The 19,611-nt window shown below is 27.6% G+C and overlaps 1 protein-coding gene across 1 annotated transcript; it reads left to right on the plus strand.

Moving 5' to 3' along the window:
* Positions 1-815: 815 nt before the first annotated feature.
* On the plus strand, positions 816-12,363 carry LOC107450985 (uncharacterized). The gene is made up of 8 exons (XM_071185198.2): positions 816-921; positions 3,037-3,243; positions 4,966-5,278; positions 6,042-6,121; positions 7,525-7,600; positions 8,998-9,083; positions 10,499-10,550; positions 12,139-12,363. The coding sequence occupies exons 2-7, from the start codon at positions 3,043-3,045 to the stop codon at positions 10,535-10,537; spliced, it is 795 nt and encodes a 264-aa protein (XP_071041299.2). The 5' UTR covers positions 816-921; positions 3,037-3,042; the 3' UTR covers positions 10,538-10,550; positions 12,139-12,363.
* Positions 12,364-19,611: the final 7,248 nt, after the last annotated feature.

Here is a 19,611-nt window from a genome sequence, read left to right on the forward strand (position 1 = left end):
TTGTGTATATACATAAGCAGAAAAGAAATAAAATAAAAAAAAATTTGGTTACTTCAAGGTGAAAATTTATAAAACTACTGTTAATGTTTAGAATAAAATGGTCATTAGAGAAGCAAATTTCTTTATTAAAGATATTAATAATTTTATTTCGATTTCAAAAGCGAATTGAGAAATGCAAAGGCAATATTTTATAAATACTTGTTTATTTTAAATATTTTTTCAGTATATTGTAATTAGAAATATTATATTTTGCCATTTCTCAGTCATTCAGAAAAAAAATCTTAAAAATAAAATATAAATGGAACAAAAACCAAGATTAAATATGCTAAAAATAAATAAAAACAAAATGTTCAAACTTTCTAAGAGAAAAAAAGGAAAGATAATAAGAAAACGGTATTAGATTTCATATTATTTAAAAATCTATGCTAAACTTGAAACGAGAATGTATTTAAATATTTTAACTATTGAATTTGTCTGCTGTTTTTGTCAAAGAAACTCAAAACAAGAGAGAATTAAAGTTATTTTCATATTTAGGTGAAAAATGAAATTTTCTCGCTAAAATATCCGTAATGCAAACTATGAACGTTTTACGGAAACACTAACTCATAGCCTCAACATCTACAGCCATTTCCTCGAATTCTAGCAAAAACTGGTTCTTAATTGCCTCTTTTTAAAACTATCCCCACCACTCAGGGTCTTTCTCACTCCCACGTGACTTATGTCTTCCCCGTAGGTAAGATTGTAGCAAGAACCTGTTTTTTAGGTATACAATAGTACTTATCGTGCTGAGACTTCTCAACCAATCAGATTACTCAAGAGTGGAATTTCTTTAACCACGTGTCTAAGAGATTAGTTAAATAGTTAGTTTTGTAGAATTGCAGGGATTATTTTTTGTAAAGAGGAAAGTCAGGATTATTTTCTGTGAGTCAATTTACTTGTATTATTTTAGTTCTTAATTTGTATGATTATTTTATTTTTATTTTCTAATCTAAAAGTTAATCTAATTAATCTAAAAGACTACCCTTATGTTTATTATGTTTCTTTTTTATTTAATTTTATTTTTGCTAAGCATTATCAATCTGGAGTAATGCTTAAAAATTCAACAATTCTATGCTACTGGGTTCGACTCAATTTTTTTTTAAAAAAAGTCTTATTTATTACTTAATTTTATTTTTGGTTAGCATTGTTCTTAATATTATCAATTTTGAGTACAGCTTAAAAATTCGATGATTATAAAGCTATCCAACAGGGTTCGTATAAATGTTTTTTTAAAAATAGTCTTATGTAGTATTTTATATAATTTTTTTTTTTTGTTAAGCAAGGGGCCTAATATTGTTAATCTTGTTGTCGTAATATTATCAATCTTGAGTAATGTTTAGAAATTCGATAATTGTTAAGCTTTCTTACTGCGTTCGAGTGCTTCATTTACTACTTCATACTTCATTTTTATTTTGGTAAGCAGGGGTTTTAATAATATTAATCTTGAGTAAATTTAAAATTTTTTAAAATTATTTTCCGAAAATAAATGCAAAATTGAGCATAATAATTCAAGTTCATGTCCTGCTAACAGCTCAACAAGAAATTTTAATGTTTAAATATATCATAATTTTTTTTTTGATCAATAATTTGGTTACCTGTGTTTTGCACAAAAAGTTTCTAAAAGCGCTTCAAATATACATGTGAAATAAAACTAAATATATTGTTCAATATTGACTTTCTAAAAGAGAAATTCGAAAATTAATTTCGTAAGGCTTAATGAAACTAATAAACTTTTTCAAATTTTAATCTTTATAAAAATAATAGCAATTTTCAGCTCTAAACATTGCTAACATTCTACGAAATCTACATAAAGGTTCGAAAAATTTTATAAACTATTTTTGTAATGTGTGTTAGCGTAAGACAATTTTCACAAAATCAAAGTTTTTCTGAAAATGCATTTAAAGTATATGGCATTTCGAATATTATTTATCAGCATGTGAACAAAAACAACAGTTATAACTTAGCTTCCAAAGATTGGAGAACGAAGTTAATGAATAAAAGCTCAAAAGTTTCTTGTAGGGAAAAAATACTGCGCTTGGTTGATCTGTAGTCCGCTGAAATGCAATACTCAGATAAAATTTGACGTGTTGAAGGAGTTATTTTTATTTGTAAACTTAACAAGAATTTGGTTGCAAAATTTCGATTTGTTTGAAATTTATTGCAAACTTAAATGCTTTCTTTGTGATTTTTTCCCAGATTTTATGATCTTAAATTTGTTTTTAACATATTTATCATTGTTACAGAATATTTTCTCAGTCACGAGGTTTTTAGTTTTTTATAAGATCGCGCTCAAGTAGATGACGATCAAAAGTAGCAAAAATAGAGATATTCCATGTTGCCAGATATAATTTTAAAATTACAATAAATTTTTAAAAATAAAAAAAAATTAATGAGCAGCCATAAGAGCCATTGAATGTTTGAAATTTTATAAGTCTCGTTACCCAGTAAAAATACTTCTCTTTTAATTTTTCATATAGAGTCATATATTATGCGTTTTTTAGGCTAATTTTTTTTTAATACTGACAATTATTTTTCAAATTTTCGCTCATTTCGTTATGTTTTATAGATTAACAAAATGTTCTTTCTTAAAGCTACAATAGCCCTATATTTTGAAAGCAAAATGTTCCGTGTTTTTGTAGAAAATATTGAAGTTTAAGAAGAAAGAAAAAACAGTGATAAATGAGAAACAATCATGGAAGTCGGTAAGTGTAGTGAGCAGGGGGAGGGGGGGGGGCAGATCGAAAGCTTCTAGGTATGCAAATACCTGTACAACTTAGTGAAAAACATGTAAAGGGACAATTTGAAAAGACTTAATTTTTCAAGATTTGAACATGTTTTTATCAGGTTTTAAAAAAAAAAAATTAATTTACTACTCTGAATCTTTAAATAGAGAAAAAATTCGTTATTCGTTGATTTTTAATATAATTGCCTTTTTATTTTAAATGATAACAAATCGGTATAAATTTTACCCAATTAATGTTGTTTAAATTTTCGCAGATAACAATGGAAGATTACGATATTAATAATGTAGACTTCAGGAGGTTACTCACCGAAGAAGAACTTCTGAATTTAGATACCTGCATTAGTTTTCTGGACCAAGAGAAGGAGAATCAGATTAACTTTCACGAAGTTCTGACTGAAGATGAACAGCTGAACCTCGAAAATTGCATCCAGAAGATATTAAAAGAAGATAGAATAACCCAGGTAAGTTTAACTATGTAAAATATAGAATTTTTGCACCTTTTAAGTATGCTGATTTTAGATTAATTTATGTGTTTTGTATACACCACTTTGGAAACTTAAAAGGACTCTACCCTCGCAATTTAGGATTCTAGGTAAAATTTTTTAATTTATGTTATCTTGATATTTTTTTTGTACTAAAAAACTTTTGATGGTATACTGTTATTCTACCGCATAATAATTTTCTAAAGAGGTAAGTAAAAATTAAAAGAGTCGCTCTATTAGATTTGGAGATAATTTTTAGATTTTTCATGAATTAGTCCTCAAATTTTTAAAGCAATAAAATAATGTGATACGTAGTTTTAAGTAAGTAAATTAAAGTTACATGTGTCACAGTTTTTAGATTTTTTAAAATCTAATCTTATTTGCAGTTTAAATTGATGAAAATCAATTTGAATAAAGTTAAAAATTTACTCATTAAAAATCTGAAAACTAATATTTGTTTATCACTTAAATATCTTTCAAAAACTGTTGATTTTTGAATTGTGCTGCCGTATTTTTAAGAAGAAAACTTATAGAAAATTTATAATAGTGCACGCCTTATTATACCTCAAACTCAGATTCGGTGACCGCCTTTTATTTTGCATATGAATTTTGTCCTTTGTTCGCCTTTTATTTTGTCGAATGATAGTGCCAAAGAATGTAAGCATCCATCTTCAGTTTATTTGGGAAAATTAAATGAAAAAGATAACAGGAATATTTAGAATTTTTCTTTTAAATATTATATATCTTTTAAATATTAATTTTCACTTTTTAAATATTACGTATACATCCGAAAGTTTATTTTAGAGAGCAGTATAAGCAGGAGAATTATACCAAAGCTATATTTGCTTGTTTAATCAAAATTGCAACATACATATAACAGAGCAGATATTTGAATAAAGGAATAAAAACTAAATCTCAAAAATCTTTGATAATTAAAAGTTTCAGCTCTCTCACTAATAATTGTGTTAGAATTGTTGTAATCAGTAACAAATACTTGAATTGATTTAAAGAAAGATTTGGTAATCATTAATAAAGAAAGTCTAATGCGATAAATTCACACACATTATTCAACGGACTTATTTGAAGTCACTAATGCACGAAAACAAAATAAACATATTTTCGTTTAGCATTTTTTTGAAGAATGTGCAGAGCTTTCTGCGCATGCTCTGCAAATTCGACCATTTTAAAATAACATCAATGAGAGGAACACCAGGCATGTATGTATTTCGGGCAATGGCACTAATCTAACCTGAAGGTGAATGCATTATGGAAAAAATGTTTTACACTTTTTTTTTCTGTATCTGTAGTACCATTATTTTTTTGAAGCATATACCTAGGGAAGAATATGCTATGCTCATATTTTGCCTATTCGTAGTTTTGTCATATTATGACTATGTCATATATGACATCTATGTCATATATCATATTATGACATTTTTAAGCTCTGCTTTAATTTCTTGGTAAAGCATATAAGTTATTACATGACGCAGCGATGGAATTAATTCCTGAAAACGTTTTAAATAATTTAGTTCTTAAAATTATATAGTTGTACAATTCAGTTGTCTGAATATACAATTTTTTGTAGTTTACATGCTAATACATACAAGTAATTTGATCAGATTTCACATTTTATAATAAACTGAATTTACATTCACGAGAATATATTCATTGAAATGCATTTATTCATTTACTTTCTTACAGAATCCTAATGAAGTGCCACCGATAATGTCGTTGAATCAACAAGCTTTGCTACAGAAGCCTCTTACTCAATGGCACCGTCAGCAGCCTCAAACCCAATGGCACCGTCAGCAGTCTCGAACTCAATGGTCTAATGAAATGACACCGAAAATGCCGTTTAATCAACAAGCTTTGCCACAGCAGCATTTAACTCAATATCACATTCAGCAGCCACTTACTCAATGGCACCGTCAGCAGCCTTTAAGTCAATGGCACCGTCAGCAGCCAAGTGTATCCTACCAGCATTTCTATCAGCCTGTAGCTGCATCTGTGAATAGTATGCTTTTTTCGACATTTTAGTTTTAGATTATTAGATTTAGTTTTAGATAAAAAGTGATCCCCCCCCCCATAAACTTGACTTTCCGTTTTCAAATTAATGAGGTAGTCGCAATTTGGAATATTTGGTTGCTGTAGATATTTCAGTACACCCTCAGAAAATATAGAAACTTCTTATTTTTATTTTTGCTCATTTTCAAAAATCTAGAATTAACTGAAATAGTTAAAAAATACTTTTCAATTTGAAATATTTGTCCCTTTAGTAATAATATCACGATAAAATAAATTCTTAATAATAATGTACAAAATGTATTTAATCTGTAGCTTAATGTAAAACAGTTGCTGTCATGTGACAGAAACCTGAATTTAAACTCATTTATTTTAAATCGTTCTAATAGATGGAAATCAATCTGTTAAATGTCAGTGAAATGCACGTTTATAAGTTATTGGAATTAATAGTTGATAAAGTTAAGAAATTGGTCTCCATCCCTTTCGATGGTACTACTTAAGACTCAATGGTACATACTTTAGAGAAGATAAAATTTTCTAACTTAAACCTAAATACATTTTAATTAACATACTCTTTTAATTCTTTGAAATTAGACAAGAAAGAATAAACTATATGATTTTTTTCAGATATAGTGTCTTCACTTACTCACTTGAATTACTCTTGATTTACTTTTTGACTCACTCTCATTACTCTTGAATTACTCTTGATTTACTCATTTCTTGCTAAATAATTTTTATTCCGTTTTTTTTTTCAGCTTTGCCTTATAATAATGCACCCTCGGGATCATCCGAATTCTTTTCAAAGTTTGGTGAAAATACGAGAAAAATGAAGAAGGTAATTAATATATTTTTAATTTTCAAACATAATTAAAGCATCTTTCAAAAACTTATAAGTGCAACTTTATATATTTTATTTAAATTTTAATTTTTTGATTTTTACGCAACCCGATAGTTAGAATCAGAACCATTTTTCAAGAAATATAAATTGAAAATAACAAAGATTAGAATTATGCAGCATATAATTCGTAATAAGCAATTACAAATTTTAAAAAAGAGTTTTCCTAAAAATAAATTTTTCCTTCTGGAAAGTAAGGCAAATGCTACAGTCTCTACTGATTTACTAAAAATTTTAATGTCCATTTATTCTTCTGTTATGAACAATTCAGATCGTGTCAGGAAATTAACGCATTGCACAATTTGGCAATAATTTTACAATAAATTTTACACAATTCATAACTCGAAACAATCAGAACCATTTTTCAAGATGCATAAATGAAAAATAACAAAGGGGATGGACAATGAGCTGATAATATGAGATAAACATCTGCAAACTTTGTTTCCCTTAAGATTGATACTCTTTTTATTATTTTACTCAAAAAGCACCATCAAAAATACCTTTTAGTACATAACTTATTTTTCTTAATTTTAATTATTGTTAATTTAAGATTTTTTTTAACTCTGTGGAAACACGTTTTAAAAACACAAAACAAAATAAGCTCGTTGTTTCAGTTAACTTTAGAAATGCTAGATCAGTAACATAACTCCGACCTACATTACTGAGATTGCAAAATTGATCGAACTTTTAAGAAACGCAATAAATCTTTAAAGTTTTTTATTACAGCAGTAACTAATATTAAAGCGATATGAAAAAATCATTATTTAAACATCTCTCCCGAATGGAATAATTAAAAACTAAATGCGATTTTTAGGATCGAATGTAAAATTGCTCCTTGTAGTCGATGTCAGAACTTCAAAGTCAGAGTACGATCTGTTCTCGACTTTAAAAGATTCAATATAACGTTACGGCACCACAGACAGACAAAAATAATATGTAAACACAAGAAAAATATGGAAACAAAATATAGCAGATTAATTAAAATATTTTAACATTGGTTTTGCCACCAAAGTCATTTTAAAAAGTCATGGCATGACGTATGTCATTGAACGGAATAAAGTAAATGTCAAAAATATGTAGACATTATAAAATTAATATTCATAAAGTAAGTGTCATAAATACGCAAATATTATAAATTTATTAAGCAATTATTTAAATCAAGAAATAATTTTTTTAAAACTTCATTGTTTATATGATGTATGGGAAAGAATCCAAGGTAGACTAATATGATTTTTTTTGTAACTAGATTAATTGAAGAAAAAAACATTTGAATTTAGAGAGTAGGTTGATAGATATTGATTAATCATAGTTTTTTTAAGTTTTAAATTGCATTTATTATTCAGACTCATGCAGTGGAACGCCGAAAAAGGCCTTATTGCAGAAGACAAAGTCAACCAACTGTAGCTGCACTTGAGAATAGTATGTAGTTTCTGATATTTTAGTTTTTGAACTGTTGCATTCCTTGTTTTATGTCCTAGAAACCCCTTCATGATGCTTTGGTTAAAATATTGCTTCATACTATATTGATCCTTACAGTATATATAATTAGATGCGTAATAGAAAATAGGGTTAGAAATATAATAAAAACTTATTGGAATAAACATAGAGGTTCTCTTCGGGAAGCATTCCTTTATGAGAGGCATTTCGAAATAGAGAATGTTCAGATATAATCGCAATCTTATCTTGATCTTATCTTAAGATATAAAGGAAAATAATTGCTCTTTATAATGCAAAAAATATATGTTTACTTTTTCTTATATGCATTGCAAAATAAAAAGTTTAACTCACTGAATATTTTCTTACATAATGGCGCGCTTAAAATGCAAGATTTGAATGCCCTTGCCTTTTATATTCTAATTAATAACAGTAAATTTTAATTACTTAATGAAAACTGACAAAAAAGGAACTTTTTCTTAATAAATGTCATTTTTCAAGTAGTAGTTTTAATAAATTATAAGGTTTATATACAGATTTTACATATTTCAATAAATTTCAGATTATACACATATGTATAATATATGTTTTTAATAAATTACAGATTAGTAGGGAACCATTCCAATATAGATTGGAACTTATTTATTTTTAATTTTTGTGTATTTTTCCAAAGTTTTGAAATAGACAACAAAAATAAAATTTAAAACAATAGTTCTCAAAAATTAATGACACTTAGCTATTTATATGCTTTATATTGCTAAAATGTATTTCGTTTTAATAAATATTTAATTTAATAACGACCGAAATTTCCTTCTAATAATAAGCTTTTATTTAATTTAATTTTTACATTGTATATTTAATACGAATGCAAGTAGTGCGTTGAGCATTAGAGTTCTAAACATATTAAAATATTTGTATTCTTTCTCTGTCTTTTCTGTAAGATAATATATTAATAATATACTATCAGGCAGTAAATAGAAGTGAAAATGATAAGCCGATTAAATTAATAGTAATTAATCAGACTTTTAAAAAACTTTAACTTTGAACTTCTTTTATGCCGATTAAGATGACAAAATTTTAACATAAAAAATGCTTTCTAATGCTTTTCTTAATGCTTTTCTTTTAGTAGTTTTGAAATACAACATTCAAGCGAAACAGATGATTTTTTATTTTCTGAAATTGATATCTTATTATAATTCTTTGAAAAGAGTTTAAATGACGTTTTTTACGTATTTAATACAATAAAAGTCCTTAAAATATCTAATTTATCAGTGAAACACAGTGCTTTTTGTTAAAATGAACTACAGTGATTGATTGAAATACAAATAAGCTTTTTTCGTGTAATTTTTGTTTAATAATTTTTTTCCCTTACCTCTTTTTAGACTGCTCTTACGTCAGCCCCAGTGGACTTTCGGAATCCTCGGAATACTTCTCAAAGTTTGAAGAAAATATTAAAAATTTAGAAAGGGTAACTTTTATTTTTAATTAAATTTGAATTCTTTTTGAAGCTTAAATCAAAATTGCGAAATTCTTAAAAATTCAGCTTTGCTTTCTAATTTTTGCACAAAATGGCAAAATGCTTTTTCACTATCTCACAAAGTGAATCACTATCGAATAAAAATTAAGGACGGCAGGATGAAATACATAAAATAAATTGCCTAATGAAACTTTCGGTTGCTCATCCCTTCAACTTTTTTTCTCTCTGGCATTTAAACAGGATACGATATTTTCCCTCATATTTTTCTCAGTCGAGATTCTTTAGATCTCAATAGCGACTTTGTTTTTTTATCGTTTAAATATTGACTTGCAACATGAATGTGTATATTTGACTTTATTGGGTGGGATTTTAACCCCTTAACGATCGGTTAATTTTCAAGAAAACGGTCATGAAAGTGCCTATTTTTTTGGCTTTTGTACTTGTATTACGTATTTGATTAGTGCTGACATCTAGTTTAAAATAAACTAACTATCTACAATTACCTTAAATATATCCTGGTACTGCCATCTTGTGTGCAGAATGAGAAAAAAATGTTTTCCAGGCAAAAGAAATAAATTAGTTTCATTCTTATTGGCGCGTTACTACTGAACACTCCAGCCCGTCAATATCACGGGAGCGAGAAATAAAGAGCGAAACCTGACCCCGTCATTTTCATGGGAACGAGAAGGAAAGGGTTGAAAGTGTATACTAATTACAGCCATTGAGAAACACCCTGCATAATTGCCAAACGTTTACGGTTTGGTCGCAACGTTAAATTACAAGGCATTGGACCTTCTCAAATATAACTGAAGCCTAAACAATTTTTCAATCAAATTAAACTGAAAAAAAACAGCTAACCTTTGCACCAGAAAATGAGATCAATCTCTCTATTACGAAGGGTTAACTATTAGTGAAAAGATAGGTTAACTAAGTAATGCAAAGGGTTATGTAATGCCAACTACAAATACCTACCACTCTTAATGTTATAATATTAATGTTGTGCAAGAAATTTAAACGTTTAGTTACAGCTTTACATCTTAAGATTTAGTAACCCACGGGCATTGTATTGTAAGAGTTAAAGCACTGAGTTTTGTAACTTTTATTGGTTGCGACCGTTTTTTAAGACCTTTAAATTTGATTAATAACAAAGTTAAAGATTAGTAACAAAGTTGCAGTTAAGATTAGTACATTAGGGAGTTAAAGATTAGTAACAAATTAGAAGAATATAATCTCTGTAAAAAGCACATAAGTCTGTTACGCTGTTTGAATATTTTTTTAGTTTGACCATAAACTGCATAGATTCAATTGATTCTAATTTCTTGAAGGACCGGAGAGAAGTTACTTTACGGGCCATATAGTTTATTATATTTAACTGCATTACTACATAAAATATTATATTTTTTCAGGTGTACTGTACCAGAGATGTTCAAAGTAAGTTTACGTAAAAAACAGTAAAAAGTAAGTATACAAAAAATAGTAAGTATGCAAGTAAGTAGAAAGTTATTTCTACAACTCATTGTGTTTTAAGTGTATATCGCTAAACCTGCGAGATTGAAAAAGAAAGTTGTCACTGTTGCTGCGAATTTTGCACAAATTTAGTCTAATTGGATACCTCCAAGTGACGTTATCGGGGGCAAATTATGACCTCTGTTGATTCAGAAGCCAATCAAATTCAACATGCACTCGAGACGTCGCTTAGGGGTATAGTATTAAATCTGATTTTAAACACATAGTTAGGCATAATCACTTATTCTTTGAGACTTGCAAGTATCCAATAGGAAGGCATTTATGAGCCCTAATTGGCCTATCGGCATTATGAGCCTTATTGGCCCATACCAAAAGACCAATAAAATACAATTTGTATAAAACATTTTAGTAAATACACATTGACAAACTGGGACAATTTGTTATTGGCTTGAATCTTTTAACTTCAAAAGAAAAATTTTCACGTTACATCCAATTTTGTAATTGAGTTCCAATTATTTAAGTATATTTTAAAACGCTTTTAACATATTAATACTATTCGACTTATAACGAGTTAAAAGGTCTAAATTAAAAATGTAGCGCTAACTACTATATATTGTAAAGTTGGTCAAACTGTCTAAATAATAGAATTTTCATCAAATGTCATAATATATCATTAAACAATATTCCTAAATGAGTTGTTTAAAGTGAATATTTAACTTGACACGGCAATTTTTTTTATCGTGCTTGATAGACGCATTAAAAGTAATTATTTTTTAATTTGAAAGAATATTTAGCATCTGGGACACTTGGTTAATTATTTATTTAACATTAACTTCAAATTTAGCTAAATATTATTAAGTTTACTATAAATTATATTTACAATGATTTTTATCGCATCGTTAGATCATGAGTTCTTGAATCGTGATATTCAGAATCTACTTATCTGAGTAGTAACGATTTCAGATAAATATGTTTATTATAGTCTATTGAATGGGAAATAAGAAATTTTTAGGGTGGGTCTATTTTTTTAAAAATATTTTCACAAAATAACGTGTTAGTTTTTTAAAAATATAATTAACTAAAAATTCTGCCCTCTTCGATGAAGTTTCATGCTAGAATATACGTTAAAATTATGTTTCAAGTTTAGCATAGCTTTTAAAATTTAGCCGTATCGTGATTTATTACTTGCAAAATACATTAAAATATCTTATTTAGTTGAATTAGATTTTAAGTTAGTTTACTAAAATCTAAATAAAGATACCTTTATTGATAGATATTTTAATTAGAAAATATATTTTAACAAATATCTAACTAAAAATATGCATGTTCTACACATAAAAAGAATAGGAATAAGTTCTTCCGAAGGAAAAAGAATTCGAAATTATTCTCGATTCAAATACAGAGATAATGTTTAAAATTATGTGCTGATCACTGCATTTTAAGTACCGTTCGTCAATGATTATATTTGACATTATTTTTGCAATTTTTTCCATTGAAGCAATATATTTAAATTTTACTGTATAGTGGATTGTTAATACTGTAATATTTTATTAAATTCTTTTCTTCATTCTAATTACAGGTTCTTCATTTCATCAGTTTACTTATTCATCAGGACATTTTCATCACATCTAGAAGGTCATCTTCATTCTTTGTTATTCTGGTAATCTGACCTTATTTTTTTAATATAACGAAGAAATCAGATAAGTAAAAAAGCTTTCGCTTTATACGTGGAAAAATCTTATTTTTGTACATCGATATTCTGTAAATATTCTGTATAATTAGGGTGAAAAAGATTTTAATAAATTTTCTCCCAGTGGTTAATTGCTTGTGCTTTTTTTTAATACAATGTTTATTGTTTTAATACATAAGTCAAAATTTATAAAGTTCATTTCTAAAATATGGGCCGTCTAGGAGTTTTACCGATAATTAAAATTGGGTCAAATAAATGTTTTCTTGAAAATTCCTTTTTTGTTTGATTCAACAGTTTTTTGTTCTTTTTTTTTTGATGGGGGGGGGGGATAGCCTAGTTGGTAGGGCCATGTCGAGAGTTCGTGGGTTCGAGCCCCGCCGGCCGAAGACGCCCCTTGTAGTTGGTGACTGATGCACGTTAAATTCTGTCGAGTCGCAAAGTCCTCCATGCTCCCATAACAAATCAAAACCTCTGGGGGTACTGGATTGGATATCGATCGTTTTCTGATTCAGGTCAAAATTACGATCTGTGGATGCATGAATGGGTCCGCCTTATAAACGGGTGTGACGTATGGTGTGGCAGAAGTCGAATTATTGGCCATAGAGGGCACCACTGAAAAACAAGAACATTCACGCCCCTTCTGTCTAAATGGCGTAAGCCAACAACAATTTTTTTTTCTGTTTACAAAAAAAAGGTGCTTTTGGGGTTGACTTGTGGTTGATAGATATAAAAAAGCACACCTAAGGTAGAAAATAAGGTTATGATTTTGCACCTAAAATAACCTAATTAATAAACCACAATTTCAACCTCATTTACATCCCATAAAATAAACCTATTATATATTGCTGAGCAATACATTTAGTTGAAATCAGGTAGATTCACACAATGTACATTGCCATGTAAACTTTTAAAAATAACCTCTCCATTGTGGTTGCGTTGAGGTACATTTGCTGAAACCTCAAAACAACCTCAAGTTACCAAAGCAACTACATACACCTTGATCATAAGCCTGTGAGAGTTGGCTTTTCAACTTTGTTTTGAAGTCAACTTCGAATAAACCTCAAATTGAGCTTACCACCTGAAAAACGCCTTACATTTTTGTTACGAGTCCATTCTAGGCCAATGTATAAATTAACTAATCTTTGACTTAGCTTAACCAAAATTTAATATATAATTAAATACTTCTATTTGTATACTACTCATAGCAAAAAAGTCTTATTTAGTTAATAAATGTGAGGTAATTCCGCATTTGGATCGTACCGACAACGGTGCTGACGTAAATCATGCTTACTGGTTGACTGATCATGTGTTAAAGTCCTCTTGAAGTTAGACTAACAGTGGGATGTTTTCGTGTTCTTCATGTAACGCAAATGCGGGTTAATTTCATCAAAAAGCTCTCGAAGAAATCATATTTCCCCCAATATTTAAGGACTAGTTCCCTTGTTTTCTGGAATGGGTTCAGAACTACAAGGATACGAACTTGAGCATTGGTAGCCGTAAACTCAAAATTCGGTCGGCTGTTCAACTATGGTTATAAAATAAAATAAAAATGTGGAATAAAAGTTAAATAAGGGTGAACAATCGAATAAAATTTCTTCGAAGAGTTTCAGAGGTTTGAAAACAAAATATTCCTAAAGAACTATTCAGCTCAAAATTTTATAAAATGAATGAAAACCAAAACTTCATTTAATACAAAGCTTCATCTTTTTATTTGAATTTCATCCCAAAACTAAATTACAGTAAATGTCAAAGTTAAATCAAATACCAGGGTGTAGGTGTTGCATTTTTCTTACGTAAGCATGGGATGGGGATTGGGATTTGCATATTTTTGCTGAGAAAGAGAGTGGGGAAGTCCAAAATGACCAAAAATATGCTTACGTAATTTGTCCCATTGCTTTGATATATAAAGATATACAATGATACTATGCAACATGAAAAATATCCCTTAGAGGAAAATATTTCTTTTTTGTACATTAAGGCTGATAATAACTATTTTCCGAAAAATAATATACAATGTTTCGATGTTCTAGATACATTAGAATTGGAGATATTCGAGAATTTGCTAGAAGTTTGGCGACTTTTTCCCAAAAAAATGGTACGCGATGGACTAATTTGGTTTTGATATATGAATCGAATATCTTTTGTTTACATACAATCACATTATTTCAAATCGAGAATAGGAAAAACGTTCAAATCGTTATACAATGTACTCCATCAAAATGTCAATTTTCTGAAGAGTTTGATAATTTTATTTTATTTTATTTTAACAACAAGAATACAACCTATAGATGAGAAACAAACGTCATTAAAAACAATAAAACATTTAAAAAAATTTTTAAAAAGCAGTTAAAGTCATGTAAAAAATATCAAGTTCTTTAGCATGTTCATTGAAAATAATGTAAAATCTGCTGAATATTTTTTTTTCTTTATAATTATATTTTCAAAATGAGTTTACAAATAATTTTTCATTTCGTCTATTGTTTTTTTTTCTTTTCTTTTTTTTACAGCAAACAATCATATTTAAAATATGAGAGCAATCAATGATATTATTTAGAATTTTGTATCAAAATAACAAACATCACAAATCTTTACGACATTCCAATAATGGAACTTTTGAAATGTAAAAAAACGGAACATCGCATTTTTAGTATTAATATAATCGAATTTTTTACAGTAAAGTGAATCTACAGATTCGTTAAGGGGTGCGCTTTAGCTGTAACATTCACATGATAATGTATATTAGGTTTACTTTCATGAATTAAATGGTATTTTAGTAATGTCCTTCAATCCCATGTGCAAATTTGAAATTATTTGTTAAAATAATCAAAAATTTCTATTATGAAATTTTTTTTACTTATATAACTGTGTAACTCTTAATCGTACAATATTGCTAAAAAGTCTAATATTTGGTCAATAAATAAACTTAAATTTATAAAATTTCAAAATATTTGTTCTTCAGTAATAAATAATAATAAATAAATATAAATAATAAATAATAATAAATAATAAATAATAATAAATAAATATAAATAATAAATAATAATAAATAAATATAAATAATAAATAATAATAAATAAGTATAAATAATAATAAATAAGTATAAATAATAATAAATAAGTATAAATGGTAATAAATAAGTATAAATAATAATAAATAAGTATAAATAATAATAAATAAGTATAAATAATAATAAAAAAGTATAAATAATAAATAATAATAAATAAATATAAATAATAAATAATAATAAATAAGTATAAATAATAATAAATAAGTATAAATAATAAAAAATAAGTATAAATGGTAATAAATAAGTATAAATAATAATAAATAAGTATAAATAATAATAAATAAGTATAAATAATAATAAAAAAGTATAAATAATAATAAATAAGTTCAAATTAAAAGCATTTATTTTACTAAAAATATTTGATTTGATAAATTTCTGTTTAATTTTACTAGATAACAAGCTGCAGGTTATAAAATTTTGCTACCAAGACGAGTTTTTTATTAGCAAATAATCAAAACATTTTTAAACTGCAATGTATAATTAGTTATAATGTAACTAAGATATAATTATAAATTATAATTAAATCTTTTCTTTTTATTAAAAATGATTGATATGATACATTTTCATTTAAAGATACTTACAACTAGCAAACTTTAATACATGAACTTCAGAGTATTTATGTAACTTTTAATTTATAAATAATAACTAGGTTATTATTTGTAAATTGTAAATTAAATTATAAGAATTTTAAATGAAATCAATTTAAAATTTTGTAATTTATTAAAAATGATTGACGTTATAAATGATGTTTGCAAGCTGCCAAACTTTAATTTTACTTTTGATAATAAGTCTATATTTGAATCAACAAACAATCAGAAATTTTTGAATTATAAATTATAATTAAATAATAAGTAACTAAGAAGTTAGAAAATTTGAATTTTTAATTTATCCCAAAAATGAAGAAAACATTTTTAATATATGTTTGATACAAAAAAACTGTATTAATGGAAACAACAAATAAATACAGAAAATAAAAACCACCTTACTAAATTTTCAAAACACTGGGTTTTGACACCGTTTACCCAAAAAGACAATCTCGAGTTTAAATTTATTCGCAGAGAAATAAACTAACATCTTTTATATATTCAATTGTCAAAAAGTAAAATTAATTTAAAGCGTTGAAATCATTAATAATATGTACCCCGAGTGTTTACGAATATTTTTACAAAATGGAACTTTGTCAGAGTTAATTTATTTGAGGAATTTCGAGTTTATCCATTTTGGATGCTCTCCAAAAGACTGAGAAGATCTTCATCGAATATTAGTTGTTTTCATTGGAGGGAAAATAGGGATATTCACTAGGGAATTTTAACCTTTTCGAAAACAGTTGCTTTCTTTGAAGGGGCATATAGTTTTCCTTCGATATCCCCTAATTAACGGAGTTCTAAAATAAATTGGAGGTCCAGGAAGTGGAATTTCCTAAGAAAATATTGATAATAACGCATCGTGAATCGTATAAAATTTGAGGGATAATTTTGAAAGCTAATAAATATGTTGTTATAAAGAGCGAGTTTTCTGAAGTAGAGCTTTGATATTTTATTTGAAGAAAATGGTTATTTTTGTTAAAATTTCGCAGTAAAATTTATCATGAATCTATTTTTAGTTTTACATATTCTGATAGTCACACTTTAGAAAATTGACTCCTAATTATAAGAAAAATACAGTAGTGTATGATTTACGCGCAATTGCATAGTAAAATTTATAATGTATCTGTTTTTATTCCTACATACTCCAACTCTTAAAAAAATTGTCTCTATAAATACGAAAAATACAGTATTTTTTATTTATGCATAGATACATTGTGAAGTTTATAATAAAGCTGTCTTTATTTTTTACTTATTCGGATAATCACACCAAAGAAGAGTGACTCCTGTAAGAAAAATACAGTAGTTTTTGAGTTATGAGCATTGTGATATTTAAATCTGTTTTTATTTTTTCATATTTTGATAGTTACACTTAAAAAGATTGACTCTAAAAAACGAAAAACGTTTTCTTTAATGTTCATTGTTTTCGATACGGGACACTTTTTAATGGTACTATCAACCTGTTAACTTATCGAAAATTCCTACTAAACAATTATTTCATAAATGAACTTTTTGGTGGAACACGTGGTGGTATAATCTTTAGGGGTTGCTAAAGAGAACTATAATTTGAAACCTGTTTCATTCGCATAAATTTCATATAATTTGAAACTTGTTTCATTTCGTTTTTCGTAAAAACGAAAAACGTTTTCTTTAATGTTCATTGTTTTCGATACGGGACACTTTTTAATGGTACTATCAACCTGTTAACTTATCGAAAATTCCTACTAAAAAATTATTTCATAAATGAACTTTTTGGTGGAACACGTGGTGGTATAATCTTTAGGGGTTGCTAAAGAGAACTATAATTTGAAACCTGTTTCATTCGCCAAATGTTTGGCGATGGACATTAGTTAAAATTCAGGAGTCCCAACTTCACAATACATTTCTTCCATTTGACACATTGATGGATCATATCTATTGTTATGACCCTCTACCCCACCTTTATGTTCAAATTCCCTAGGGTCAACAGGCATGATACCCGAAAAATACAGTATTTTTTTTATTTATGCGTGTTTGCACAGTGAAGTTTATAATAATTCTGTTTTCATTTTCAGACATATAACTCATAGTTACACTAAAGAAGATTCTTTTTTAATAAATATGAAAAGTACAGTTGTTTAAAAACGGACAAATAACTCAAATATTTTACAAGTTATTAAGATTTTTTTTTTTTAAATCGCCAGCTTGGCGTCTTATTTTCACCTAGATGAAAAATATCAAAATCAATGCCTTATTCTCCCTTTTTGCAAAGTTTTATGGCACCACATAATGCAGCATTGGTTTATGTTTTTAAATATTACAAAATTAGAACACAAACGCTTTCCATTTTCTCTAAACTGAGGCTTCTCTCCCTATTGGCGTTTTGTGCCATTTTAAGAGTAAACATATAGGGCGCTGACTAAACTTTGGTCAAACTTGACCAAACAGCCCTGAGTATCTATAGCAATATTTTTTTTAAAATCCTTAAGGCTAGGATAGGGACGATTTTTCATTACAGCATTAAACGATAGGGCCACATACAGAACTAAACCTTTTAAATAGTGTTTCTCTAAAATTTTCTTTAATTTCTTTAAATTTAATTCTTTAACTTATATCTGATTCACTTGAAAGTTTCACATATCTTAAATACAACTAATATCACTCCTGAATTTTTCATTGTAAGAAGGATTGTTTTCATTTAAATTATACATTTGGATTAATTTTATGTTAAATTGAGACTTTTAAGGCTTAGTTTCTTCGAACTTCTGCCATTTCCGGAATAAAATTTCTACATTAGATAGAAGACAAAATTTTTTTTGATTTATGTTGAAAAACTTAGGGCTCCAAACCTCTCCATGCTTTCCGGTTTCTGGTTTCTTATAGTCCATTAGTAGTGGTTTTTTTTTAAAAAATCCGTTTCCACTTGTCTTTACCAAGCTATCTTGTTTTTTTTTTTTATCAGGAGTACGGGGAAAAGAAACGTGAGTGAATTTCTCACTTGGAATTCCAAGCATCGCTTGACACATGGTCCGTTATCATCATCATCTTCTGTTTTTCATTTTTATTGAAGGGAGTGTTACTCTTTCGAATATTGCACCATTCACTATAATCTCTTGTTAGTTTCTCCTTCTATTGTACTGAGTTAGTGGCATAACTACCATAATAAATATTAAATACCAATTCCCAAGTATATAAGACATATTAACTTGATTCTATCATTAGGAACCTTTTGATAGATGAAGGTTGACATAGTCGATAATTAAATCCCCTTCAATGGTGACCTGCGATATAGTAACTACCACTATAAATATTAAATACCAATTCCTTAGTGTATAAGACATGTTAACTTGATTCTATGATGAGGTACCTTTTGATAGATGAAGGTTGACATAGTCGATAATTAAATCCCCTTCAATGTTGTCCTGCGGACGTGGCATAATTACCACTATAAATATTAAATACCATTTCTCTTGTATATAAGACATGTTAACTTGATTCTATAATGAGGTACCTTTTGATAGATGAAGGATGACTCAGTCGATAATTAAATTCCTTCAATGGTGATCTACGGAAGTGGCGTAACTACCACTATAAATATTAAATGCCAATTCCCTAGCATATAAGACTTGTTAACTTGATTCTATCATGAGGTACTTTTTGATAGATGAAGGTTGACATTGTCGATAATTTAATCCCCTTCAAGTTTTACTCTTTCCAATACTGCACTATTCA

This window comes from Parasteatoda tepidariorum, chromosome 5, assembly GCF_982258835.1.
Source record: "Parasteatoda tepidariorum strain Cologne lab strain chromosome 5, Ptep-v5.0, whole genome shotgun sequence".
NCBI classification, from domain to species: Eukaryota; Metazoa; Arthropoda; class Arachnida; order Araneae; family Theridiidae; genus Parasteatoda; species Parasteatoda tepidariorum.

Bases quoted from the DNA above. Each gene is read 5' to 3' on its own strand.
- LOC107450985 (XM_071185198.2), top strand. From the start codon at position 3,043: ATGGAAGATTACGATATTAATAATGTAGACTTCAGGAGGTTACTCACC. The intron at 5,279-6,041 runs GTATGCTTTTTT...TTTTTTTTTCAG, and splicing joins TGTAGCTGCATCTGTGAATA to CTTTGCCTTATAATAATGCA. The intron at 7,601-8,997 runs GTATGTAGTTTC...ACCTCTTTTTAG, and splicing joins TGTAGCTGCACTTGAGAATA to ACTGCTCTTACGTCAGCCCC.